This window comes from Astatotilapia calliptera, chromosome 15 (genome assembly GCF_964374335.1).
Source record: "Astatotilapia calliptera chromosome 15, fAstCal68.1, whole genome shotgun sequence".
In the NCBI taxonomy this organism is placed as follows: domain Eukaryota; kingdom Metazoa; phylum Chordata; class Actinopteri; order Cichliformes; family Cichlidae; genus Astatotilapia; species Astatotilapia calliptera.
Window position 1 is genome coordinate 24,805,710 of NC_137436.1, and position 27,476 is coordinate 24,833,185.

Genomic DNA, 27,476 nt, shown 5'->3' on the forward strand with positions numbered 1-27,476 from the left:
GGGCTGTTTTTCTGCCAAGGGGACAGGACGACTGATCCGTGTTAAGGACAGAATGAATGGGGCCATGTATCGTGAGATTTTGAGCCAAAACCTCCTTCCATCAGTGAGAACTTTGAAGATGAAACGAGGCTGGGTCTTCCAACATGACAATGATCCACAACACACCGCCCGGGCAACAAAGGAGTGGCTCCGTAAGAAGCATTTGAAAGTCCTGGAGTGGCCTAGCCAGTCTCCAGACCTCAACCCCATAGAAAATCTGTGGCGGGAGTTGAAAGTCCGTGTTGCTCGGCGACAGCCCCAAAACATCACTGCTCTCGAGAAGATCTGCATGGAGGAATGGGCCAAAATACCAGCTACTGTGTGTGCAAACCTGGTAAAGACCTATAGTAAACGTTTGACCTCTGTTATTGCCAACAAAGGTTATGTTACAAAGTACTGAGTTGTATTTTTGTTATTGACCAAATACTTATTTTCCACCCTGATTTACGAATAAATTCTTTACAAATCCTACCATGTGGATTCATGGATTTTTTTTTTCACATTCTGTCTCTCACAGTTGAAGTGTACCTCTGGTGCAAATTACTGACCTCTGTCATCATTTTAGGAGTGGGTGAACTTGCACAATCGGTGGCTGACTAAATACTTTTTTGCCCCACTGTATTAGATTATTTTCATCATATTGAAATGAACTGACTGGGTTTATGGTTAAAGAATAGCAATAGGGATTGTCCTCACGCACTGTTTTACCCCATCTAGTAAATCTGGCCTTGAGTGGCCTACACCAGGAGATGCCAGACTAGAGCAGCGCAGATACTGAAGGACCTGTCCCATTCTGGCAACAAACTGTTCCAACTTCTGCAATCTGGTAGAAGGTTCCGCATCTTCCGGGCAAGGACAGAGAGACTCAAGAGGAGCTTCTATCCCCAAGCCATCCGTGCCCTAAACACACACACCCGCCCTCTCACATCATCTATAATTGACTGAGACAGGACTCTTCCAGACACTAAACCAAGGAACAATGTACATTTCAATTCCTTTAATTTTAAATATGTTTATATTGTCTATCCTGTAAAATAGTCAGATATCTATCCATATTAATGTACAGAATTCACCTGCTTGCTGCTACTACTGCACATTCACCCAGTGTATATACTATATGTGTGTGTATATATATATATATATATATATATATATAATGTTCTTCCTCTACCCCCCCCCCCCCCCCCAAATTTTTGCACATGTCGAGGAGCGTGTCAGGCTACATTTCACTGTGTGTTATACTTGTATAACTATGCATGTGACAAATAATAAAGAACCTTGAACCTTGAGTGGTAAAATGTGAAACATTTTTGTTGGAGTCCTACATTTCACTCATGTGGTGGCTGTAGCTCAGGAGGTAGAGTGGGATTAGAGGTTGGCAGTTTGATCCCTGGCTGCTCCAGTCTGCATGCCAAATATACCTGGGCGACATACTAACCCCAAGTTGCTCTCTGATGCATCCATTGGAGTATGACTGTGTGTGAATATTAGATAGAAAGCACTTGAAAGCACAGAAGAAGGTGTTTGTATGAATGGGCGAATGAGGCTCTGAGTGCCCCAGGAGAGTAGCACAGCGCTATGTCCATTTACCATTTATTTACCTTTATCCACCAACAGTCAGCCATTCTACACACAAAGAGCCACAAACTGGTTTGTTGATCATGAGAGCCATGTTGTTTTTATTGATCCTCAGGTCAACATAAAGAGAGTACAAGAATTGTAATGTGGTCACATTTATAAATGTGTTTTGAAATGCCACAACATGAAACACGTAGTCCAACACAGATGGAGTATTTTTAAGTGGCTGACTGGTTTGGGGGAACTGGGACCATACGGCTGAAGCAGAGGAGTTAAACTTCCTTCTGAATGACGCCTCCACCAGCTCAAATGGAACCTATCCATCTCCTGAAAGGAAGAGTTCAAAGATGAAGATTAAAATGTACTTTTTTGTGCGCGTTAATCTGAACACCAAACATAGTTTCCATGTACTAAATAAAATGATGCATTATTTTTTGTTCTTTAATTTTGTATTAAGTTTTCTGTATAACCAACATTACAGACTGTAACATGTCCATACACCCAGCAGCAGAGAAGCAGAAGAGGAAACACTCACGGGTGGTCTCGGTGCCCCTGAGAGGCTCGCTGCTCTGCTTGCCAACCACAGCGTAAACACTGATGACGTACTCAGTCAGAGGGTTTAGATTTTCTAGCACTACCGTGCTCACCGATCCATTGACTTGCAGCTGAAACAATAAAGGATTGGTTCTTATTCTGTGACCAGTGAACGAGTTAATGAAGTATTCTTCGAGTTAATGAAGAATACTTCAAACCAACAGCTGGACTCACCTTTGGGATGTCGAGAGGACTACAGCTCTCACCTTTTAATCATTAGATGATTATAGTTTGCTGAGCCTAAATCTATTGTGCTGCGTTCATGAGCTGGTGACAGTGTGCTTATTTGTGGACAGAGAAGTGCACATGCTATGGACGAGCAGTCTGCCCTCTTAAACATATTCTGGTTGTTTTACACATGTTTGGTTGGAGTCTTGCAACATGTTAATGCTCTGATGATGAAATTTACGTCACTTGGATAACGGATTATGTCACTGTTAAACATTGCCTTAGGCTGATTGACTTGGCTACAGAAGGATGAGCCAGCACTTAAGGTGTGAAGCTGGCACACTATTTCTTTTCATCCTCCCTCTACCGTGTAAGGTCCACAGTTACTGCTAAGTCCATCCCAGCCTCTTTTATTGTTTTTTGTTCATTAATATTGATTTGATGACATCATTAGGCCAACAAACAGTGCCACCATCTATTTTTAATTGTCCTTGTCCAGCGATTGTTAATGAATTATTAAGAAATATTCCTGACACAGAGATCAAGTCAGTCAGTACCAAACAGAAACATCACACTTTGTACTTTTTTCACCCCAGACAGGAGGGCTGCCACAAAGAGTTGGAAGTTTGAAGTCATTTGTTTCACTGCTTAATTCTGTAGCACCATGACAGGTGTTGAGACATTTAAACATTATTTTTAGTAGAACTCGATTAACGAGTTAAGTTTAACGATTCTCCTGGTGCAGCGTTAGAACAATCTACCAAAATAACTGATTTTGCACACGGGTTAGCGCATGGGTTAATGCTGTATATCCTCTGGGGTACATTTTCATATTTTGATTGTTAAAGATAAATTAAATAACAGCTTTATCATCAATATGAATTAAATTTATTGTGACAGTTGAAATCAGAAACTTTCATACTCTTGTTTCAAACTAACATGAGGGGGAGAGTTTAATCTCACCTTCTCAATGCGTTCCCCAGCTGTCATCATGTAAGTGACATCGTATTTCTCCACGGTGCCATTGGGTGGAGTCCAGGTGGCACGAAAGGAGCTCTGTGTCACCTCTGAGGTCACCAGATTGGTGGGTGCCTCTAGAGTATGACATAAAAAGGAACGAAAGGACAGCATGTTCAGTATTTTCCTTTTTAAACCCACTACCACTCTGCCGCCATAAACCTGCCCTCGCTATTCTCACTCTTCTGACAGCGAGACTCCTGACCATCTGCTTCACTTAAAAACTGGGTTTTGGTTACACTTCCATGTGACCTTCACCACCAGTGATGACTAAAATGTCTAAAAATGACAGAGCAGTATTTAAATATTGATTTGTATAAAAAGCTTTGATCTGCTATTTACTTGTGAAAATTGCAGTTTTAAACTTTAAAATCTTACATTTAAATCACACTGCTGTAAACTTTCTGCTTCATTTGTTTTAAATCCTGGATGAATATGTGTTTGCCTAATAATACCAAGCATCGGCCTCTGGGTGTGAGGTGCCAAAAACTGCATTTCCACTAGTGTCCACTTGAGGCAGAGTCAAAAAGTGAGTCAGTTCCTATAGACTTCCATGATAAAATGTCCAACTTTACAGCAGAAGTAAAGACAGATTGATATAAATATATATATATATAAAAAAAAAAAAAGATCAATCGACTTGGGATAAGTCGATAACAACTGTTTGGATAAGTCACCCATTTGGATTTTGTTAAGGCTTAAAGTTAAGGATGTGGCCATTATGGTTAACGGGATGGTGCAGACACAGCGGTCGTAGTTACTAGCTGTCTCCACTTGGCTTCACCTATGCTAATTCAAATCACTAAAGTAGACCTCTAGAACAGCTTGTGCTGTTTGGTGCTTCTTGGACCATTTTAATGAAATTATCTGCCGTGCAGCTAATTACAATAACAGACTGTCCCAGAAGTCTGTACTTCAGTTTTGGTGAGTTTGTTGTTCATAGCAAAACTTAGTTTATGTTTAGGTCCATGGATGCACCTCTATAAACGTAAATAAATAAGATGACCTGCTTATTCACATGTTTTATCTGTTAGTTAGCGCTCATTAGCAGGTATCTCTGCCTATGTTGTGAGCATGTACAGTTTATGGTTGCATCTTATTTGCATTAGCTGATAACTTCTCTCTCTTATCCAAATGTGGTCACTTCTAACTCCCATGACAAGCATAGAGGTAAAGTTGAAGGGTCCACAAACCAATGACTGACATCTCTGAGACAGCAATATTAATAAATCACTATTTGATTTAAGAAAATGTAAAATGTCTCAGAAGTCTTGTCCAGATCAGATGCAGACTAGATTCTCTGAGCAGCCTTTTGAAATACTGGCCCATCTTTAAGATTGTTCTGACAATGCTGAAATGGCTCCTTCCCTACCTGAGCCCTTAACACTGTTACACAGGTTGACAGAGAGTTCGTCAGTGATGTCCACCAGGAACTGGAAGTCGTAGACGTTGTACATGTGAATGTCATCTGGGTCAGAGGCGATGGACCTCAGCTCATACTCATCAGCGTTTTTTACACCTGTGAGAAAAATAAACCATGAGTTTGATGAAGGAAGATGACTAAAGTGGCTGCTGGTTGATCATTTTCAGCCCATTCTAGTAAAGTCAGGTACTTTTCCTGATTGCTGCATGCAGGTAGCAATCATCCAAAAGTTCAAATGTGTTTTCATTTCCTTTTCTTCAAACCAGTGAAGCTCACTCACCGATAGCATAGAGCTCAATGCCGCTGTCTCTCAGGTTCTGTGAAGCTAAGATGACTTCATCCTGTGACTTTCCATCAGTGATCAGGATGCTGATTTTGTGGGAGTCTGGACGCAACCCCACGTTGGGTTTGAAGTTGTACTGGAGAATATGGTTCAGAGCCATTCCTAAACCACAGTGAGGAAGAAGTTTCATTTATGTGTGCAGATAACAAAGCACTGCTTCTCTGTTTTTTAACCCTTCTGAAACAAACCTGACCCATCAGAAAGCTTACAGCTAGATCAGGTGATGCTGAATGTGTCCATTATCAGGGATAGGAATCGAGAACTGCTTCTTGTAATTGAATTCCCCAGAATTGTTAGTCCGCTTCCCTATTGATCCCACTTAGCGGTTTCTCTTACACATGCTCCACAATCAGCTGATTTCAGTTCACGTGCCAGAGGACGAAAACAGTGGCACAGTCTAAGAGGGTTGATATGGACATTACTCTTATTTTTATTGAACAATGGGACAAGAGTTTGATGGCAAAGTGGAGACTGCTTCTAGGAAAGAAACAGCTGGATCAAGCTGCTAACACAACTTTGGCTTGTTGCAAGTATCTGCACAGACAGCATGTTAATGCTAAGCCAGCCAGACAACATGCTAACACTAAGCTAGCCAAGAACCCAGAGTGAAAGCTCCGTGAATGCTGACCCCAACTTAGCAGGGAGATGCTGAACTTCAACAGGTAACAAACTGATGAGCTGTCAGGCTGCAGCCTTTTTACTTGTGCATTATGATCGCTTTAAAGTTAAACCCTTTATTAATCTCCATCCATCCATCTTCTTCTACTTATCTGGGGCCAGGGCACACAGGAAGCAGCCTAACCAGAGAAGCCCAGACCTCTCTCTCCCTGGCCACATCCTCCAGCTTGCCCGGGGGAACACCATGACATTCCCAGGCCAGCCAAGAGATTTTATCTCTCCAGCATGTCCTGATTCTGCCCTGGGCAGTAAAGGGGCAGCCTCCCGGTGGAACATGCCCAGAACACCTCACCCAGGAGGCATCTTTGTCAGAGGCCCCAACCACCTCAACTGACTCCTTTTGATGTATAGGAGCAGTAGCTCCTATTCATACAGCAAGGGAGCAAGGGACAAGCCAGCCACCCTTCGGAGAAAGCTAATTTCCGCTCCTTGCATCCACGACCTTGATCTTTTGGTCACTACCCAAACTCGTGAGGTGAGGGTAGAGATGTAGATCGACCGGTAAATCACTCAACTTCTTTCTTCCCCACAATGGACCGGAGCAGCATCCGCATCACTGCAGCCACAGCACCAATCCGTCTATTGATTGTCCACTCCATTTTCCCGTCACTCATGAACAAGATCCCGAGATACTTAAAATACTCCACTTTGTTCAGGAGCTCGCCCTGACCCGGAGTTTGCACTCTACCCTGTTCCGGCTGAAGACCATGGCCTCAGATTGGGAGATGCTGATTCCCACCACTTCACACTCAGCTGCGAACTGTTCCAGTGCGAGCTAAAGGCCATCACCAAGTGAAAGTCTTCTGCCACTTGGCTACGTCTAAAATTCTGTCCATAAAGATTACGAACATGTCCGGTGACCAAGGGAAGCCTGGAGCTCTTGCAATGGTTGTATAAGGACTGAATGGCCCGTAGCAATGAGCCAGACACCCCATAGTCCCAAAGCACCTCCCACACGACACTCCAAGTGTCATGGTTGAATGCCTTCTCCAAGTCCACAAAACACGTGTAGAATGGTTGGGCAAACTCCCATGCACCCTCAAGTATCCTCGAGAAGGTAAAGAGCTGGTCCAGTGTTCCATGTCCAGGACAAAAACTGCATTGTTACTCCTGTATCCGAGGTTCGACTAAGGGATGGACTGTCCTTTCCAGCACCCTGGCACAGACTTTTCCAGGGAGGGTGAGGAGTGTGATCCCCCTATAGTTGGAACACACCCTCCGGTCCCCCTTCTTAAAGATGGGAACTACTGCCCTGATCTGCCATGCATCATTGTAGAGACATGTCAACCAAGACAGTGCTACAACATTCAGAGCCTTCAGGAACACCAACAATGACGACACCGCCTACAGAGATGAGGTCCAGCATCTGCCAGAATGGTGCAACTACAATAACCTTACCCTAAACACCAGGAAAACCAAGTAAGTGGTCATGGACTTCCTAAGACAAAAACTGATCCCCCTCCCCTATCCATAAAGGGTGACTATGTGGAAAGGCTGCCCTTCTTTAAGTTCCTCTGTACCCACATCTCCAAGGACCTATCTTGGACCACAAACACATCAGCCCTAGTGAAGAAAGCCCAGCAGTGCTTCCATTTCTTGAGGGTTCTGAGATGGAAGAGGCTGCAGACTGACCTACTAGTGTCCTCCTATCGAGCCACAATCAAAAGTGTGTTGATGCATGCCATCTCCATGTGGTACGCTGGTTGCACAACAGCCAATAAGAAGAGACTCCAGAGAGTCATCAGAACTGCAGAGAATGTGATCGGCTGTCCACTCTCCCCCCTGGACTCCATTGCCAGCTTGAGATGTCTCTCCAAAGCCAATGTGATTATAAAACCACCACCTCATCAACATCCTGCCCTCTGGAAAAAGGTTCAGATCCATCAGGTGCAAAAACAATAGACTAAAAAAAGAGCGTCTTCCTGTCAGCTATCACAACTCTCAATGCAAATTAAGAGTGTGAACAAACTTCTCCCACACAATCACTCTGTCGCTGCTATTGACTATGTTGCTACCATTCCATATGCAGTATTTTGGTCTTCCCTTTTTCTGTGCAATATTTTGGCCCCTGTGCAATATGTGCAATATTTTGGTCTGGCAGATGTGCAATTACTATCCCCATGCTAAATGACCATAGCCCTTCAATCCTTACTTATATATTATATTGTATTACTGCCTTTCTACGCACCAATATAATGTTTCTGTGACTCATACACTGTGTATATAGTTTACTTATTTATATATATTAGTGCTGTAAAAATTAACGCATTAAAGCAAATTAATCCGCCATCACGGTCAACACGATTAAAATTTCTAACGCATATTAACGCATCTGGAGTGCAGAATAACTCAAAATCCCTGAAATGTTTCTGTCAATGCATTTCGGGCAGTTTGTCCAAGCACCTTCACACACGCGCAAATGGGCTGTTGATCTGGTAGTGACTGCTGAACCAATCAACTCAATATGGAAGATGATAAACGCACATTGGCCCTCTCAATGGGAAATTTGAGTATGAAAAAAAATAAGAAGGAAAAGTTGACCGACATAAAGTATCATGCACATTGCGCATTTTCTTTCACCAAAGCGCTTCCATCATAAAATATCACATTGACGCAAAGCATACGTTAGTCGGGGATGCAGCTAGGACTTTGGCTAACGCGTCATCCAGCCTGCGACAAACCACTCACAGAGCATCGGGGACACAGTAAGTCTACCTCAAAAATATTAACTGACACAATTGCCAAGTAGATTGCAGACCTATTAATATACGTCCTATATTAATGCGAGAACATGCGCTTTACATAGCTTTGGTTCCTCGTTTCAAGGACTTGAAGTGCAAGAGTAACAGAGAGAGAGTGGATAAATGTTTACAGAGTTTTTTGTTGACGTGAATGTTCATGATGTTTGATAAACATGTTAAGTGCATATATTTTCCCCTTTTTCTCCAGTCTGTTTCCTCATGCAAAAAGAAATGTGATTAATATAGAATAAAAATGAATTATATTAAAACCCCTCCATCACAACAAGGTAGCAATTCATAGAGGGACCTTTATTAATCTATGTGGGTGTATTTGAGTTGTAGGTATGGATTCCCATGGAAGATCATCATCTTGCAATATATCAGATTTTCCTTCTAGCTGTTCAATGCTCAGCTTCATCTCAGCTTCTGCTCCCAGTGTATTGTCGCTTTTAACTTGTACTACTTCTGTGTCTCTCCTTGGTTCACTTCTTCCTCATCATCCTGCTTATATCTTCACGCAACCCATTCACCTTCAACCGATAAAACTGAGTAATAACATAAAAGTCTTGTTGAATTATTACCTTGTATGCTTAGTGTGTCTCGCCTCTCTTTCAACCTCCATGAATTTTCTGCCCTGCTGCATCTCATTAACTTTGTGTCTACTCTCTCCGGTAGTTTGTCCATTGTCTTTCTCATACCTGTCTGAAGTTTCTTCCTTTTAAAAGTGAGCTTATCGTTCTCCACTGTGGCTGAGTCTCACACCAAGGGTTTGGCCCTATGTAAAGTGCTTTGAAAGCACAGTATATACAAATGAATTAAATTTGTCTCCCACACTGGCACCCATGTCAGTGATAGCAAGGCCAAAGTAATAAAAAAAAACAACCTGTCATGGTGTTTCCTCCTTTATATGGCAAGTTGGCAACAGCATTCAGCAGGGATTCTTTGGTGTGGTGGGTGTTCAGGTGCCATTCAGTCTTTGGGTCACCGCTGTACTGAGCCAGACCTGCAGAAAATACAACACTAGATAAAGCAATTCTGATTTGGTGTTAAATAGCTTATTTCAGACAGAGCTTAGGGTTAGATTAGGGTAGATTTAATTGTGACTCATGCAAAGCTACTCTAGTAAATTTAAAAAATAAAAATGGGCAGATATGAGCAGAATATCTTGAGATTACAAGAGGTTCAGGTTAGGCAAATACTGAGAGACAGCTGTCTGGAGGAAAACATCCCTCCATGTGAGTCTTGTTGTTATAGTAACAACAGTGAAAGCTTTACCGATCTGGACTCTGTCAGGGCCAATGTCAAACACGCTGACCAGGCGAGCGATGAAGTTACGGATGGTTTTAAAGTTTTTGCGCCCAATGCTCCATGAGCCGTCGACTAGCAGCATGATGTCAGCCTTTGCTGTGGTCTTACACTGAGTGTCTGCAGAGACTGTGGTGTTGGGAGAAGAGGAGGTTAGTGAGACACCTTATCAATAGGAAATTTCTACTTTTGCATGACTAAAGACACATTTGGTCAATAGATCCAGAGCTCAGGAGTAATCTAATGTAGCTCTAAAAGGAGCTAATGAAGACATATGCTTATAGTGATGCCATTAAAGCTCAGTGCTGTAGCATATGAGGGGGTCAGTTGTGCAGTTTATATATGTTCATGTCAACACTTGATCAAATATAACTCTGCTCCACATTACATTCACACTGAGATAGTAAGGATAGTGCTATCCCTGTGTGAGTGTAATGTGAGGCAAGCATCTCTATATAATTTCATCCAATCGTAATCATCTGTGCCAAGTTTCAGTCCCAAAGCGACAGCGACTTCAATTCCGCGTGAGAACATATAAATCAAAGTCTTGGCACTAATCTGATCTCTGACTTCAATGTCAGAGATCAGAGAGCGTCTGCTCTGCAGGCCTGCTAACGAGTGCGGTGAGAAGTTTTTTGGCGGCTTTTACCAGAAGGATCTAGAGGAGGAGATTTGGGTTCATCCGTGAGGGTCGGCTTTTCATCTCCTGCACACTTTAAACTAAAAAAAAAAGCTCTATTATATTTTTGCATTTAAAAAAAACCAACAACAAAAAAACCCACACACAAAATAACAACAAGTTGGATTATAAAATCTATAAAACTAACCTAAGTGGTAAACCATTTACCAATATTTACTTTTTTAACTCCAAACTGAGATGTAACTTTACCCCTTAAGAGATTCCCTTTGAAGGAGTTTTCTCTGAAAACAATGTGTTTGTGTTCAGTGTTACTCAGACAAAAGAAAATTGTAAGTTTAGTAGATACACTATAAAACGTTACATTAGCTTAAAGTGCTAAAACACAGATTTGGGAGGTTTTACCTGTTGTTTTACAGCATGCCTGCTGTAATCAGAATACAATCGGCAATCATTGTACCAATGTAGACTACAAAAGTTTATTTTTGGAAAAGCTTTACGGTTTTTATTACTATGCATCAACCTTGTATCCTGTATTCAGCTAGCTAAGTTGCTACCTAAACATTAGCACTGTTTATGTGTTTAACACATATACACAAAGTCTAAGCACAGAAACACAACTTCCGCACATCAAAATGAATGATTTTAGTGTAAAAATGTACATTTCTATCAGTCTTTGTGCAATCATAAAGTAATATGGAAGAACACTGTAAAAAAGGTTAGTAGTCTACTTTCATGTACTGTATCCAGTTTGCTATAGCCTTCCTGTAGGAACCCATAACCTGTATTTTCATAGCAAGTTGTTAGAGTCACTATCTAACCCTTATCTTTAACCACATTAATTTTTTTGTTTTTTTACCACAGCAGATCATCTGCCTCCATCTCACCCTATCCCTTACATCTTCTCTCACATCAACCCTCTGAATGTCCTCCATGAAACTTGTCTGTGGACTTCCTCTTTTCATCCATTCATCTCTACCATACAAAGAAAGATTTATAAGTTAACAGAAATGCTGCTGTCTTCTCTGGGCCGAAGCTCTTTTAAAATGGACTAAGACAAAGTGTCATAATTTGGCTATGCAGCAGGCAGGAAAGGACCCTAGCACAGACTCAGAGAGGTGAAAGTAAACTAAAAAAATAAACCACAGCTTTATTTATATGAATAAAACACACAGGGAAGCACGTGGAGAAACACACAACCATAAGGGAGATCGTCAAAGGAGCTTGCAAAGAAAAGCGTCTGGACTTCTTTAAGTTGCTTGAAGACGTTTCACCTCTCATCCGAGAAGCTTCTTCAGTTCTAAGGTCAAATGGTGGAGAGTCCCAGATATAAACCTAGTGGGAGTAACCCCCCACAGAGGGACAAAAGGACCCCCTGATGATCCTCTAATCGCCTGAGCCAAGGTGTGAAACTGGGCGTGGGTCCCAATCAGCCAGAGTTTCGGGTGTGTTCATTGTGAAACCTGGCCCCACCTTATCATGCGAATCGCTTGAAGAGGTGAAACGTCTTCAAGCAACTTAAAGAAGTCCAGACGCTTTTCTTTGCAAGCTCCTTTGACTATGATGACCTGGATGACTGAGAACCTTCACAGACACATAAGGGAGATCACGACACAGAACTGTGGGAGACGCTGACATAAATACACAGGAGGATAACGAGGGAAGTGGGAACACACGGAGAACACAGCTGACACAAATTAACATGACACCACAGTGGAAGCACATCTAGACACACCAAACACAGAACCACGAGACCGTCACAGTAAAACAGGAAACGGAGGAACACAAGACTGACACGTGAGTTTGACAGAGGAGTGGAGGAAAGGCAGACAAGAGGGAGCAAGGGAACAGGAAACAGGAAAGAGGAGACATGAACACAAGGAGGAAAACATGCACAGAAGAGGGAAACAAGGCACAAACACATACAGTGGGGCAAAAAAGTATTTAGTCAGCCACCGATTGTGCAAGTTCCCCCACCTAAAATGATGACAGAGGTCAGTAATTTGCACCAGAGGTACACTGCAACTGTGAGAGACAGAATGTGAAAAAAAAATCCATGAATCCACATGGTAGGATTTGTAAAGAATTTATTCGTAAATCAGGGTGGAAAATAAGTATTTGGTCAATAACAAAAATACAACTCAATACTTTGTAACATAACCTTTGTTGGCAATAACAGAGGTCAAACGTTTACTATAGGTCTTTACCAGGTTTGCACACACAGTAGCTGGTATTTTGGCCCATTCCTCCATGCAGATCTTCTCGAGAGCAGTGATGTTTTGGGGCTGTCGCCGAGCAACACGGACTTTCAACTCCCGCCACAGATTTTCTATGGGGTTGAGGTCTGGAGACTGGCTAGGCCACTCCAGGACTTTCAAATGCTTCTTACGGAGCCACTCCTTTGTTGCCCAGGCGGTGTGTTTTGGATCATTGTCATGTTGGAAGACCCAGCCTCGTTTCATCTTCAAAGTTCTCACTGATGGAAGGAGGTTTTGGCTCAAAATCTCACGATACATGGCCCCATTCATTCTGTCCTTAACACGGATCAGTCGTCCTGTCCCCTTGGCAGAAAAACAGCCCCATAGCATGGTGTTTCCACCCCCATGCTTCACAGTAGGTATGGTGTTCTTGGGATGCAACTCAGTATTCTTCTTCCTCCAAACACGACGAGTTGAGTTTATACCAAAAAGTTCTACTTTGGTTTCATCTGACCACATGACATTCTCCCAATCCTCTGCTGTATCATCCATGTGCTCTCTGGCAAACTTCAGACGGGCCTGGACATGCACTGGCTTCAGCAGCGGAACACGTCTGGCACTGCGGGATTTGATTCCCTGCCGTTGTAGTGTGTTACTGATGGTGACCTTTGTTACTTTGGTCCCAGCTCTCTGCAGGTCATTCACCAGGTCCCCCCATGTGGTTCTGGGATCTTTGCTCACCGTTCTCATGATCATTTTGACCCCACGGGATGAGATCTTGCGTGGAGCCCCAGATCGAGGGAAATTATCAGTGGTCTTGTATGTCTTCCATTTTCTGATGATTGCTCCCACAGTTGATTTTTTCACACCAAGCTGCTTGCATATTGTAGATTCACTCTTCCCAGTCTGGTGCAGGTCTACAATACTTTTCCTGGTGTCCTTCGAGAGCTCTTTGGTCTTGGCCATGGCGGAGTTTGGAGACTGACTGTTTGAGGCTGTGGACAGGTGTCTTTTATACAGATGATGAGTTCAAACAGGTGCCATTCATACAGGTAACGAGTGGAGGACAGAAAAGCTTCTTACAGAAGATGTTACAGGTCTGTGAGAGCCAGAGATTTTCCTTGTTTGAGGTGACCAAATACTTATTTTCCACCCTAATTTACGAATAAATTCTTTACAAATCCTACCATGTGAATTCATGGATTTTTTTTTCACATTCTGTCTCTCACAGTTGAAGTGTACCTCTGGTGCAAATTACTGACCTCTGTCATCATTTTAAGTGGGGGAACTTGCACAATCGGTGGCTGACTAAATACTTTTTTGCCCCACTGTATACACAGCAGGGGCCACAGAGGGCAAAGACACGAGAGGAGCCAAAATGCACAAAAGCTAATATAGAATAAACTTGGGATTACCTATATGAACCTTAAATAATAAACCATAAAATGGTATAAAAACATAAGAAACTCAAAATGCTGGGTCGAAAGGACCAATAACCATGACACAAAGAGGGAAACTGTTATGTGATCAGATGAATCAGAAGTGATTTAAAAAAAAAAAAAAAAAAACATGGACACCATATTCCCCAGACTAAAGAGGAAAGGGAGCGCATGTTAACAGCACTCAGTTAAAAAATGTGCATTTCTGACAGGATGAGGAGGGTTTAATGCCCTTAGAATTCGCACCTTGCACATCTGGAAAGGCACCATCAACGCTGAAAGGTATTTACAAGTTTTAGAACAACATGTGCTCCCATCCAAATGTCTTTTTAAGGGAAGGCCTTCTGTGATCCAGTGTTATTTGTATTCCTTGATTATTGCTATTCATGGTTTTGAGTTATCTTGATGGTTTTCTGTTTAAATGTTAAGTTTGTTGTGTTTTTTAGCTTTTAGTTTATGACCTCCCTGTGTTCCATGATTCATGTCTTGTCTCCATGTTCCTTGTTCCCTCAGTCATGTCTCCCCGGTCAGTCATGTCTCTCTGTTTCACTGTCTCTGTGTTAAACTTCCTGTTTTACTTTGTCGGTTCCTTGTTTCATGTCAGTGTATCTAGTTTCGTTTCCCATGTCTAATTAGTCTCAGCTGTGTTTCCCTCCTGTTTCCCATTCCCTCGTTGCGCCCTTGTGCATTTAAGCCATGCATTTTCCTTGTTTTTTTCTGTGTTGCACCCTCACTATGCTGTGTGTTTCTTCCCTCAATGTGCCAAGTCGACTCCTAGTTTTGAGTTCCTGGTTTATTTTCTAGTGGTTTAGTTTGAGTTTCTTGTTTCTAGTTTCTTCTTTTGCTTTGTATTTGGATGTGAGGTTTTACAGCATTAAAGCTGCCGTTTTGAGTTTACTCAAAGTGTAGGACTAATAAACTCTTTTGAATTTATGAGTCCTACATCTGGCTCTCGTAGGTGTGCAGAATTTCCATAGAACTCCACCTGCTGCTCCGCGAGCATCCAAACCTCGTCCACTTCAGTTGGGAATCCTCCTGCGCACTGGAGGCACAGCTCAATTCTGTCCCCCGGACAAAGCGGTGCTTACGCCGCCGACACTCTTAATTCACTGAGCAACTGCCAGTGGTTAATGAAAATGACTATTTTTCTTTTGCTCTTCTCGACATTCAAAACTGTTCATCGTGGTGGAAAAGGTCTAAAACCTATTTTCGCTGCATCCGAGCCTGGTCCCCTGCCTCACTCTGTTCCTGTTCCTGGTCCAGCCTTCACCTACACCGGAGTCAGTTTCCCAGGTGAGGGGGGCTAGGCCCTGGTTGGTCCCTGCTCTATTTTCCAGGCCAGCTGAGGCTCTGCTAGTCCCTGCACTTGTACCAGCTTCTCAGGCTCGGTTCCCATCTCTGCTGGTGACTCTTGAGAATGTGTCAAACCATCAACTCCATCAATCACTCAACCACCAATCAACTGCCTGTGGTAGCCACTCCACCATCAGTTGGCCTCCGGATCTTCTTTGCCTGCGCTGCCACCGTTTTCCACGCTGTCGGCCTCCAGATTTGATTCACCCACAACACTGCCACCTTCCTTGTTATTTGGACTCTTGTGCCTAGTTTTGTGCCTTGGACTCTGTTTTTCTTCTTGCTTGTTTTACTTCGATGGTCCCTTGTTTCATGTCCTTGTATCTATTTTTGCTTCCCCTTGTCTTATCATATCTTATCATATCTAATTAGTCCCAGCTATGTTTAAGTGTTTTAGTTTGTTACTTGTTTCTAGTTTCTTCCTTTGCTTTGTATTTGGATGTGAAGTTTCCCAGCATTAAAGCCGCTATTTTGAATTTACTCCTCTGTTTATGAGTTCTGCATTTGGGTCATCATGCCTGCCACACAGCAAACCATGAGAAATCCTGTTCACAAGTTATAGAAATAATAATAAGTGTGCCTTTTGGCATAGGCGCACTTAATGAGTTCTGCTACCATAGTGTCCATCTAAGCCTTTTCCTGTTGACTGTCTTCAATATTTGTTGTTTCCTTTTAAATGAAATCCTCTACGTATGGCATGAAATAACTCTGAAAGCTTACCTGAGTTTCTCTACAACAATTGTGTTAACGTCGGGGCCGATAAAGAGCTCCTTAAGGTCAATATTATTCCTTGAGTGAAAGGTGACTTTATAGCCACTGACATCCCCAGGTGCTGGATCCCAGGACACTCTGAAACTGGTCCTGGTGGGCTCTGAGGTCAGAAGGTTCCAAGGACTCTTGTACGGTGACACTGAAATAGAAGAAATCAGCAGGAAATTCAGGACAAACTAACCTAGAACTAAACTCGACACAACTCCAACTCTTGGCGAAGGTTTTTAAGGATCAGCCACGCCACATTCAAGCCAGTTTCTCATTAGTCCATAATACAATTCCTTGAACCCAGTGTCGACCGTTAGGAAGCCCAGTGTCATGCTGTGTGTTAGTAATGCTAGCGTGTTATTGAGCACGTGTTTATCTGTGATTTTAGTGTTCTCGTGAGGAGGCGCTGCAGCACCTGTGGTGTGAAAAATACTCCTCTTAACAAGTAGTTTAAACTTGAAGTCAGTCCATGAAGTTTTTGGTGGTAAAACGGGAAAAAAATCTGCAACTTGGAACAAAGAAACATATGTTTTTCCAAGGCACCGTGACTTGGTGTGAGGTTTCTCTGAGAAAGTGTGAATAAATCATCAAATATACCAGGTTTATCCACTGCCTGGAAAATACATACAATTCTTCAATCTTAAGTACTGAGGATTAAACCCTGGAGGCTACACATCCTCACACATCGTTAGTGTGGGCCTCAGATTTACTTTTCCTCATCATGTAAGATCTCCTTTAAAATTAGAAGCTTACAAAAATTGACTTTGAATGAGTGACTATGTGCCCATTGCATCCAGCATCTACTGAGAACATCTGATCTCAGTAGACTTGAACTTTACTAACTATGGATAAGCAGGGCTTCTACATTTTTAATAAGGGACCACCCAACAGCAGATTTTTTTAATCGTTCAGTTCCAGCAGCGATCATATTTTTAGACTGAGCACAGGTATAAACGTCTTAGCTAAGATGGACATGTTTCTGCAGTGTGCTGTCTCTCAGAGGGTTGAACTATGGACCAACGTACGTGTCGTTCCTACTCCTTGCTTTGCTTTTCCTTCGCTGCGCTTGTAGATGGGCAGAACGGTGATATTGTATGTGGTCGCAGGCTTCAGATTCTTCATGATGGTAGAAGTGGCCTTTGCAGGGATTTTCTGGACCACTTCTTTGCCTCCGTTGTGGGGAACGTACTTCAGCCGGTAGTTGAGCAGCTTGCCCAGCGCCGGCGTCCACGTGACTCTCATGGTTTTCTCTGTCTCGTCTGACACTCTCAGTCTTTTCCCATCTGCAGAGCCTGAAAACATAGAATGCACTTTTAATACTGCAACAACATAATTCAGTATCGTTAAAGAGAAACTAGTTGTACCAGTTCCCCTTTAAATTGTTCCTGGGGAAACCTAAACAAAGTATATTTGACTTATCCAGGGTTTGTTTTAAAGTAGAAACCTGCAGGGCTGAAAAATGCTCAAATCTGCAGTTCCCCCGATGCCCACTTGGGGCTGGCTCCAAAAACGAGTCACATCACAAATAATGTGGCTTATTGTGGCATTAACTGAACTAGCAGCCCTTCTACTAAGTCTACTCTAGTTCATAACAACTCAGATGGTGATGCAATAGTGTTAAAATTGAGGCTTCAAAAAGGATCCCATAAATTAGTGGGTAGCAAGTATTCAGTGTTCAAAAGCCAACCACTGACATCTATGAGCCAACAATATTAATGAATCACTACAATAGTGCTTTGAAAAAAGGAGGATAAAAAATTTGGATCCTTCTTTAAACTTGTTCTGATAAAATCTGTACAGGTGGTGAACACAACAGAAAAACCTTTTATTGTCATTGTACGTGTACAATAAAACTTTGGGATAAGTCGATAACAACTGTTTGGATAAGTCACCCCTTTGGATTTTGTTAAGGCTTAAAGTTAAGGATGTGGCCATTATGGCTAACGGGATGGTGCAGACACAAGCGGTCGTAGTTACTAGCTGTCTCCACTTGGCTTCACCTATGCTAATTCAAATCACTAAAGTAGACCTCTAGAACAGCTTGTGCTGTTGGTGCTTCTTGGAGCATTTTAATGAAATTATCTGCTGTGCAGCTAATTACAATAACAGACTGTCCCAGAAGTCTGTACTTCAGTTTTGGTGAGTTTGTTGTTCATAGCAAAACTTAGTTTATGTTTAGGTCCATGGATGCACCTTGATAACATTAAATAATTAAGATGATCTGATTACTCACTGATTATTTACTCAGTGTTCTGAGCATGTACATTTTATGGTTGCATCTTATTTACATTAGCTGACAACTTCTTTCTCTTATCCAAATGTGGTCACTTCTAACTCCCATGACAAGCATAGAGGTAAAGTTGAAGGGTCCACAAACCAATGACTGACATCTCTGAGACAGCAATATTAATAAATCACTATTTGATTTAAGAAAATGTAAAATGTCTCAGAAGTCTTGTCCAGATCAGATGCAAACTAGATTCTCTGAGCAGCCTTTTGAAATACTGGCCCATCTTTAAAATTGTTCTGACAATGCTGAAATGGCTCCTTCCCTACCTGAGCCCTTAACACTGTTACACAGGTTGACAGAGAGTTCGTTAACGATGTCCACCAGGAACTGGAAGTCTTTGACGTTGTAGATGTGAATGTCATCTGGGTCAGAGGCGATGGACCTCAGCTCATTCTCATCAGCATTTTTTACACCTGTGAGAAAAATAAACCATGAGTTTGATGAAGGAAGATGACTAAAGTGGCTGCTGGTTGATCATTTTCAGCCCATTCTAGTAAAGTCAGGTACTTTTCCTGATTGCTGCATGCAGGTAGCAATCATCCAAAGGTTTAAATGTGTTTTCATTTCCTTTTCTTCAAACCAGTGAAGCTCACTCACCGATAGCATAGAGCTCAATGCCGCTGTCTCTCAGGTTCTGTGAAGCTAAGATGACTTCATCCTGTGACTTTCCATCAGTGATCAGGACGCCGATTTTGTGGGAGTCTGGACGCAACCCTACTTTGGGTTTGAAGCTGTTCTTGAGGATATAGTTTAGAGCCATTCCTGTACCACAGTGAGGAAGAAGTTTCAGTTATGTGTGCAGATCCCAAAGCACTGCATGCTGCTTTTCTGTTGTTTAGCCCTTCTGAAACAAGCCTGACCCATCTGAGGGAAACAACAAGGAATGCTTCTCTGACACTTTGCTCCACAAATGAGAGGAATAAATATGGCCCTTGTCAATGTATTTTTACCTAAACTGAAAGAATCTCCAAAAGTTGAATCTGTTCATCTGGACTTAGTGTTTTTGTGGGAGAAACGTTTCGTCACTCATCCAAGTGACTTCTTCAGTCTCAGCTGACTGTTTCTCCAATCTTATAAACAGTACATTTGCATAATGACTGAAACCAGCCCACTGAAGGAACAATGGGCTGGGAGGTCAGTTCCTTAATCTTAATTATGCAAATTCCCATGAGAATTGATCAACAACCACTGACCAAAACCCACTGATCAAAGACCATGAGTACCATTCACAGAGAGTTGGGGAATGGCTGCAATCACAGCATTGTAAGATGGCGAAAGATGTACCCTTGGGCCCCCTCCTTGATTCAGAGATGGTCTTTCCCTTTTCACGTAAATGGCCTCCTTGACTCCGCGCTCAAACCAGCGTTCCTCTCTGTCCAGGATGTGCACATCCTCATCCTTGAAAGAGTGTCCACTGGCCTGTAGGTGTAAATATACTGCAGAGTCCTGGCCTGATGAGGTAGCTCTTCTGTGTTGTGCCGTCCGCTTCGCCAGAGGTTGTTTGGTTTCCCCGATGTATAAATCCTGGCAATCCTCCTGGCACTTAACAGTGTACACTATGTTACTCTGTTTGTGTCGGGGGACCCGATCCTTGGGGTGGACCAATTTTTGGCGCAGCGTGTTTTGGGGTTTAAAAGCCACAGAGACCTGGTGTTTAGAAAAAATCCGTCTCAACTGCTCCGATACTCCTGACACATATGGGATCACTACAGGTTTCTGCTTGGGCAGTGGTTGTCCTTCTCTCCTGGATTAGCTGGAGCTTTCTTTAGGTGCCTTTCCCGCTTTGACAGAAGTCCAGCTGGGATAACCACATTTACTCAGGGCCTTCTTGATGTGCTGTTCTTCTGCCTCCCTGGCCGCTGTGTCAGTGGGGAAGGTGTTCGCTCTGTGTTGTAGCGTCCTGATGACACCCAGTTTGTATTTGGATGTGAAGTTTCCCTGATGACACCCAGTTTGTGCTCCAGTGGATGATGAGAGTCAAACCTTAGATACTGATCCGTATGTGTAGGTTCACGGTACACGTCAGCTTTTAGATGTCCCCCATTACTGATGGAAAGCTTTAAAGGAGACTAAATCTTCAGCCTTCGGGGATTTATCATATCCATCCTTTTAGAGGCCTCCTGCTATCCCAGCCAAGCACTTTACCCTTAGGCTGCAGGCTTGTGGTTCCTGGAGTTTCTAAAAGGAGATCCTTCAGCTATCAGACCCCTCTCCTATGGAACCAGCTGCTCATTTGTGTTTAGGATACGGAAACTGTCTACTTTAGGATTAGGCTTCAAACATTTCTTTTTCAGAAACCTTACTGTTAGATCAGGTGATACTGAATGTGTCTTTAACTTTTCCTTGATTAATTTGTGTTTGAATGGAAGCTATCGATTCCTATGGAAGCGCATCATCTTCAATATATCAACTCCAGCCCTCCTGCCAAATTTTAAGCTCAGTTTCTGCTCCCAGTTCTTCTTGTTAAAAGGGAATCTTTCTTTCCCACAGCGTCCAACTCTCTGTAACATACTTCAACCTCACTGTATAAAGTGCCTTGAAACTATACTTGTATAAATTGTGATATAACAATGAATCAAAGTTTGCTCCCAAGCTGGCCCCTAGATCAGTCTGAACCCTGTGAGTGCTGGTAGTGCTGGTAAAAATGATAATAATAATAATAATAATAATAATAATAATAATAATAATAATAATAATAATAATAATAATAATAATAATAATAATTTTAAATTAAAAATTACCTGTCAGCATGTTTCCTCCTCTATATGGCAGGGCGGCAACAGCACGCAGCAGGGATTCTTTGGTGGGGTGGGCGTTAAGGTTCCATTCAGTCTTTGGTTTATTGCTGTACTGAGTCAGACCTGCAGAAACAATGTAGAAAAACACCAAAGATACAGCAACTCTGACTTTTCCAAAAATATACCAAGATATGACATCTAAAAATAATTAAGTCAACTTCAAAAAATGCAACCAATTTCTTTTATCTAGTGTGTAATTTTACTTCTTTAAATTGATTTGTTCTCAAAAATAACAGCAGCATGCAGCACCCTGTGACTCAAAGACTGATCAGAACATCAATTCAGTAGATTTCAGACACCAGTGTTTAAATTTAGCCTGATGTTGTCACACATCTAAAACAGTTATTATATTATTGTTGTTTAATGTATGAATTTCTCACTTTTGTTCTCACAGTACAGAATCCAGCTTATTACTTTAAGTTTTTTAAAGTACTGATTAGTACTCAGTATCAGCAGATACTTTGAACCAAAGTATTGTTATCATTCCATCATGGCATCTCTAATATCAGCTGCTTGCTCGATTTTCTGTTTTTAAACGTGTCAGATAAATAAACTGACATGACTTGTTCTTTATAAACTGATCAGAAAAAAATTAAAGGGAGAAGGAGCTGCAACAGCTTCTTTTTTTTTTTCAAACAATGAACTGAGGGGCAGAACTAAGACCCGATGTATGATAATACGATACAGTATACGATAGCAGCAGTGAAAGCTTTACCAATCTGGACACTGTCTGGGCCGATGTTAAACACGCTGACCATGTGAGCGATGAAGTTGCGGATGGTTTGGAAATTGATTTGGCCAATGCTCCAGGAGCCATCAAGCAGCAGCACGATGTCGGCCTTCGCTGTAGTGTTACACTGAGTGTCTGCACAGAAACAGTGGTGGTGGTGGGGTGGGCAGTAGTGGGGGGGGTCAGACATCTGGTTCACAACAGACACAATGTCTTTAAAGTCTTATTGTGTGAGGGAAAAGTGAGAAAGAGTCAGAGGAAATACATCAAGAGGAGAGAGGAGTACATCACAAAAACTCAGAAAGCAGATTTACATTACAAAACACAAATAATCCACACACCTAACACACTGTGTAACCTATGCCCCTGTTTAAAATTTAAATTTCACATGTCTCAGTGTAGGTTGTAATGCATAATGACAAACCAGATGTCTCACAGTGGAAAAAACAAAAATCCTCACAAATATTCCAAATCCACACTGAATGACTGTTGATCAGTCCTAAACCCCCTCAGCTGTTTTTAAAGAGCAGCATTTTAGCATTATGTTTCTGCAGCATGTTAAAAATGCCTTACAGCAGCTCTGCCTGACCACATGGACCTGTCGAAAACACTGAATAATGGATCCAAGGATCCATTTTTGGATCCTGCTGTGGATCCAAGGATCTCAGAGTTGGGAAGGCAGTCACTTTTTGTCTTTTTCGAGTTACAACAGGAACTTCTGTCAAGGATTAGCACATCCTTTGGCTCTGATGGGAAGCATTACATGAGAACCTTTCATAGGAAAAATTCTGACTGTAAATCTTAATCACAAGCACAAAGCCACATTTAACTATACATTCAAGTTTAAGCTGCATTACTGCTCTCAGTAAAATGGTAAATGGCCTGTATTTGTATAGCGCTTTTCTAGTCCCTAAGGACTTCAAAGCGCTTTACACAATCAGTCATCCACCCATTCACACACACATTCACACAGTAGGCTATATTTAATGGTTTAAATGTCTTTTAAAAATACAAAATAAAAAGCTCCTATCGTGAAAATAAAACTAGGTTTAAGTTTTGATGGAATTATTGGATCATCATACGCGTGAGATAAAATCTGAAGTTTAAGCAAAACACTTCACAGGCACACATTCGCTTCAGTCATTATTTTAATTTAGACTAAACGTGCAGCTACACACAGCAGGCAGAGGACAGAAAGAGGAGAGGGGAGATGGAAGAAGTCAGATGTGTTGGATCAAAGAGGAGGAAGAGGAGGAGGAAGAGGGGAGGTGGAAGAGCGGTTTTACCTATCTCCTGGGCCTGAGAGGAGGACAGCACCAGTGCCATGAGGGCAGCAACCACTGCCAGAGAGAGCCTGCTCTTCATCTTCAACTCTGCTGGTCTCAGCAGTATGAAGAAAGCTGCGAGAGAAACCAAGGAGGCAGTCAGGCATCCTCTGGACTTCATGAGACTATTATTACTCCCTGAACATGAACCCTCAGATCTCATTAATGCACCTTCATCTTCATTTAAATCTACATGATGCTTAAAACAACCAGAAAACGCAGCTTTGAAGAGAGAAATATGTCACATGATTATTCCACGAGCAGCAATAAGATCACATGATAAGCTTTATTGTATATAAAAGACTAAAATTCACCAAAATCTACAAAATATTTAAGAAAAGAATCTTTCTTCTGTCTCTGCGTTATTTTCTTTTTCTCTCCTTTCTGTGGCTCATATTATTTCCTCTCAGAGTAAAGTCATGCCTTTAATATTTCTGCATGATGAGAAATACGCTCTATACTCCCAGCCGTTATTACGATCTTCTGGTCAGTTACTTCTGGCCCAGCCCAGGCTCTGTCTGAAGACTAGGGGTGATCGTACTTTTGTAGCACCAAACCTCTGGAATAATCTTCATGCTACCATTCATGCCTCTGACTCCATTCAGTCCTTTAAAGCACGCTTGAAAACTTACCTATTCAGCCTCGCTAATTCTCAACGCTCATTAACTGCCGTATCGCTACTCATTTCTCTGGATAATCATGATTTCTCCCCATCTCTACTTACTAATGCTTTTTGCTTGTTTCCTCTGTTTTATCTATTTTACCTTGTTTTAACGGCTTACTGTTCAGTGTAAACGTGCTATATAAATGAAATTGTATTGTATTGTGTATTGTCAATATTCACTCCTATTAGGACACAGTCTTCCCACTGTCTTGCGTAATGGAGGATCAAGCCATGGCACTGTGCGCAATTACGCACATCAGAGATATAATCCGAATGAAAAACAACAACAACGAAAACAACAAAAAGTAATATTGCAGAATTTAAAAAGCACACAGATTTTAAACGGGTGATAAATTAAGGCGTGTAAATCAATCCCCCTTAAATTGCACCCAAACAGCTGACCTTCAGATGAGATGGACACAAATGTCTTTTTCTTAAACAAGCGTAAAATTTAAAAAGTCTTCGCTGTAGACTCCGGCCAGAGAAAAGTGGGAGTGAGGTGGTCGGTCCTAGACTGCAGCCTTCTTCCAAGTGTGAAGAGTCTCCAAACAATCTGCGACTTAACGAGGAGGTCGGAGGGGCGGCTGCTCCCAGTTCTGCCTGCCCCACCGCGAGCTCTTACGACATTGTCCGTTTTTGTAGATGTTTGTCTACAGAGATGAGCTTTCAGCCAACGTTAACGTGTTTCCGTGCAGTTTCCAAAGTTCTAACCGCGCCTTACTGGACAATGCCGAGTGGTTGAGAAGTGGGCAGGAACAAAGTGATGGTGGAGTTCAGGACTGGGGAAAGAATTATTAAAAAATATCAAAAACGCAGAGGATAATTTTTAATGTCAGTTTCCCTTCAGGGCAGAATAAATACGAGTTTCACCACTTATTAAAAAGGTTGGGTTTAAACTGTTGTGCAGCTGCTTTTTATTTTAATATCTGGATGAGTGAAAAGTGATCTAATGAAGGCTGGACACTGGCCTATAGTTAGACGGCTGGGTCAATAAACAATGCTTTTTAAACAGTGGCTTAATTCCTGCCACCTTAAAAGCCATGGACAAGGCTCGTTAACAGAGATCGATTGATCACATTAAGATCAAATAATTAATTTTCAGTTTAATTCAATTCGATTTTACTTATACAGGGCAAATCACAACAGTTGCCTCAAGGCACTTTATATTGTAAGGTCAAGACTCAATAATACAATAATACAGTAATACAAAAGAAACAGAAAAAACCCGAACAATCAATTAACCCTTATGAAAAAGCGCTTTGGCAACAGTGGAAAGGAAAAACTCCTTTTTAACAGGAAGAAACCTCTGTCACAATGAGGGGAGGAAAACAGGAAAACTCATGCTGTGGAAGAGAGTCAAAGATTGATAATAACTAAAACTTTAAAACCCTAACTATATGATCTAAGGCTCTTGTGTTTCTTAGGAAACACAAGCGAGCCTACAGTGTGGGAGCGAAGTGCTCTAATAGGGTGATATGGTACTACAAGGTCATTAAGATAAGATGGGGCCTGATTATTTAAGACCTTGTATGTGAGGAGCAGGATTTTGAATTCAATTCTGGATTTAACAGGAGTGAAGGGAAGCCAATAAAGGAGAAATCTGCTCTCTCTTTCTAGTCCCTGTCAGTACTCTTGCTGCAGCATTTTAGAATAGAATAGAATAGAATAGAATAGAATAGAATTCAACTTTATTGTCATTGCACATGCACAGGTACAGGGCAACGAAATGCAGTTTGCATCCATCCAGAAGTGCTTTAGTGATATAGATATATTACAATATATATTAGCAATAATATAGATATGTGAGTATATTACAGAAATGAGTCTATTATGGTATGTTATAATGTACACGGTATGAAGTATGTTGTGAATATTCTATAACTATAAGTATGTACAGGCTGTAGTGAGTACAAGCTATGTACAGGCTATGAACAGGATATAAATATGAAAAACTATACAGAATATGAAATAAATAACTTTACAGAATCTGAGATATACAGCTATACAGAAATGGGAACTATGCAAGTTGTAAACAGTTGTAGGATTAAAGATTATCGAATGTACAGAATGATTATTTACACAGAGCTATACAGTAGTTTAGATCAACTGAAGACTTTTCAGGGAGTTTTTAGGACATCCTGATAATAATGAATTACAGTAGTCCAGCCTGGAAGTTATAAATGAATGAACTAGTTTTTCAGCGTCACTCTGAGACAGGATATTTCTCATTTTAGAGATATTATACAAATGGAAGAAAGCAGTCTTACATATTTGTTTAATATCTTAATTGGAGGACATATCCTGGTCAAAAATGACTCCAAGGTTCCTCGCAGTGTTACTGGAGGCCAAGGTAATGCCATCCAGAGTAAGAATCTGGTTAGATACCATATTTATAAGATTTTCAGGGCCGAGTACAATAACCTCAGTTTTATCTGAACTTAGAAGCAGAAAAGTAGAGGTCATCCAGGTCTTTATGTCTTTAAGACATTCATGCAATTTAACTAATTGGTGTGTGTTATCTGGCTTCGTGGACAGATAGAGCTGGGTGTCATCTGCATAGCAGTGAAAATGTTTGCTATGCCTTCTGATGATACTAAGGTCCTAGCACTGAACCCTGTGAAACTCCATCATTAACCTCAGTGTGTGAAGAGGACTCTCCATTGTCATGAACAAATTGGAGTCTATTACATATATAATTTAAACCACTGCAGCGCAGTACCTGTAATACCTACAGCATGCTCTAATTGCTCAGGATATTATAGTTGACAGCATCGAACGCTGCACTAAGGTCTAGCAGGACAAGCACAGAGATGAGTCCACTGTCAGAGGCCATAAGAAGATCATTTGTAACCTTCACTAAAGCTGTTTCTGTGCTGTGATGAGCTCTGAAACCTGACTGAAACTCTTCAAATGAGACATACATTAGTATTTCCACCATGTTACTTGTTGAACTTCTACAAGTAACTGCGGTTTATGGGAAAGCTTCAGCCCTTGTTACCCACCAAACTATTCCCATTTACTTGTCCCTGTCTGGTAATCATGAATTCTTTGGGTTTGAATATCCTTGTGCTGCTCTGACTCTTGGACATTCATGGCTGTAGGTTTACATCAAGGTCTGGCAGAGGTGTTTAGAAAAGAATAAAATCTTTCACCTCACTGACTGTATGACTGCTACGGATTGTTTTTATGTGGTGTACCCCTTCCCTTCAACCGTTTGTGCAACCATCCTTACTGGAACAAGAGGCTATGAAGAAATCTAGCTTGGATTTTCTGGTTATAGGTAAAGTAAGTAAAGTAAGTAAGTAAAATTTATTTATTAAGCGCTTTTCACAGACAGTCACAAAGCGCTGTACACAAATATTAAAATAAACAATACAACCAACAGACTCTGAGTCTA

At 41.6% G+C, this 27,476-nt stretch overlaps 1 protein-coding gene across 1 annotated transcript; it reads right to left on the bottom strand.

Moving 5' to 3' along the window:
• Nucleotides 1–1,690: 1,690 nt before the first annotated feature.
• On the bottom strand, nucleotides 1,691–24,787 carry LOC113007127 (collagen alpha-1(XII) chain-like). Its single transcript, XM_026143561.2, has 16 exons — nucleotides 24,482–24,787; nucleotides 23,377–23,490; nucleotides 22,076–22,225; nucleotides 21,304–21,423; nucleotides 19,160–19,324; nucleotides 18,829–18,975; nucleotides 17,298–17,564; nucleotides 16,234–16,423; nucleotides 10,536–10,606; nucleotides 9,857–10,015; nucleotides 9,465–9,584; nucleotides 5,100–5,264; nucleotides 4,769–4,915; nucleotides 3,343–3,473; nucleotides 2,153–2,282; nucleotides 1,691–1,944 (listed from the first exon to the last, which is right to left on the bottom strand). Exons 2-16 carry the CDS (start codon nucleotides 23,453–23,455, stop codon nucleotides 1,934–1,936), a joined length of 2,052 nt encoding a protein of 683 aa, XP_025999346.2. The 5' UTR covers nucleotides 23,456–23,490; nucleotides 24,482–24,787; the 3' UTR covers nucleotides 1,691–1,933.
• Between the last annotated feature and the right edge of the window lie 2,689 nt (nucleotides 24,788–27,476).

Bases quoted from the DNA above. Each gene is read 5' to 3' on its own strand.
- LOC113007127 (XM_026143561.2), bottom strand. From the start codon at position 23,455: ATGAAGAGCAGGCTCTCTCTGGCAGTGGTTGCTGCCCTCATGGCACTG. The intron at 22,226-23,376 runs GTAAAACCGCTC...GTTTCTGTGCAG, and splicing joins CTCTCAGGCCCAGGAGATAG to ACACTCAGTGTAACACTACA. The intron at 21,424-22,075 runs GTAAAGCTTTCA...TTGTTTCTGCAG, and splicing joins CCCAGACAGTGTCCAGATTG to GTCTGACTCAGTACAGCAAT.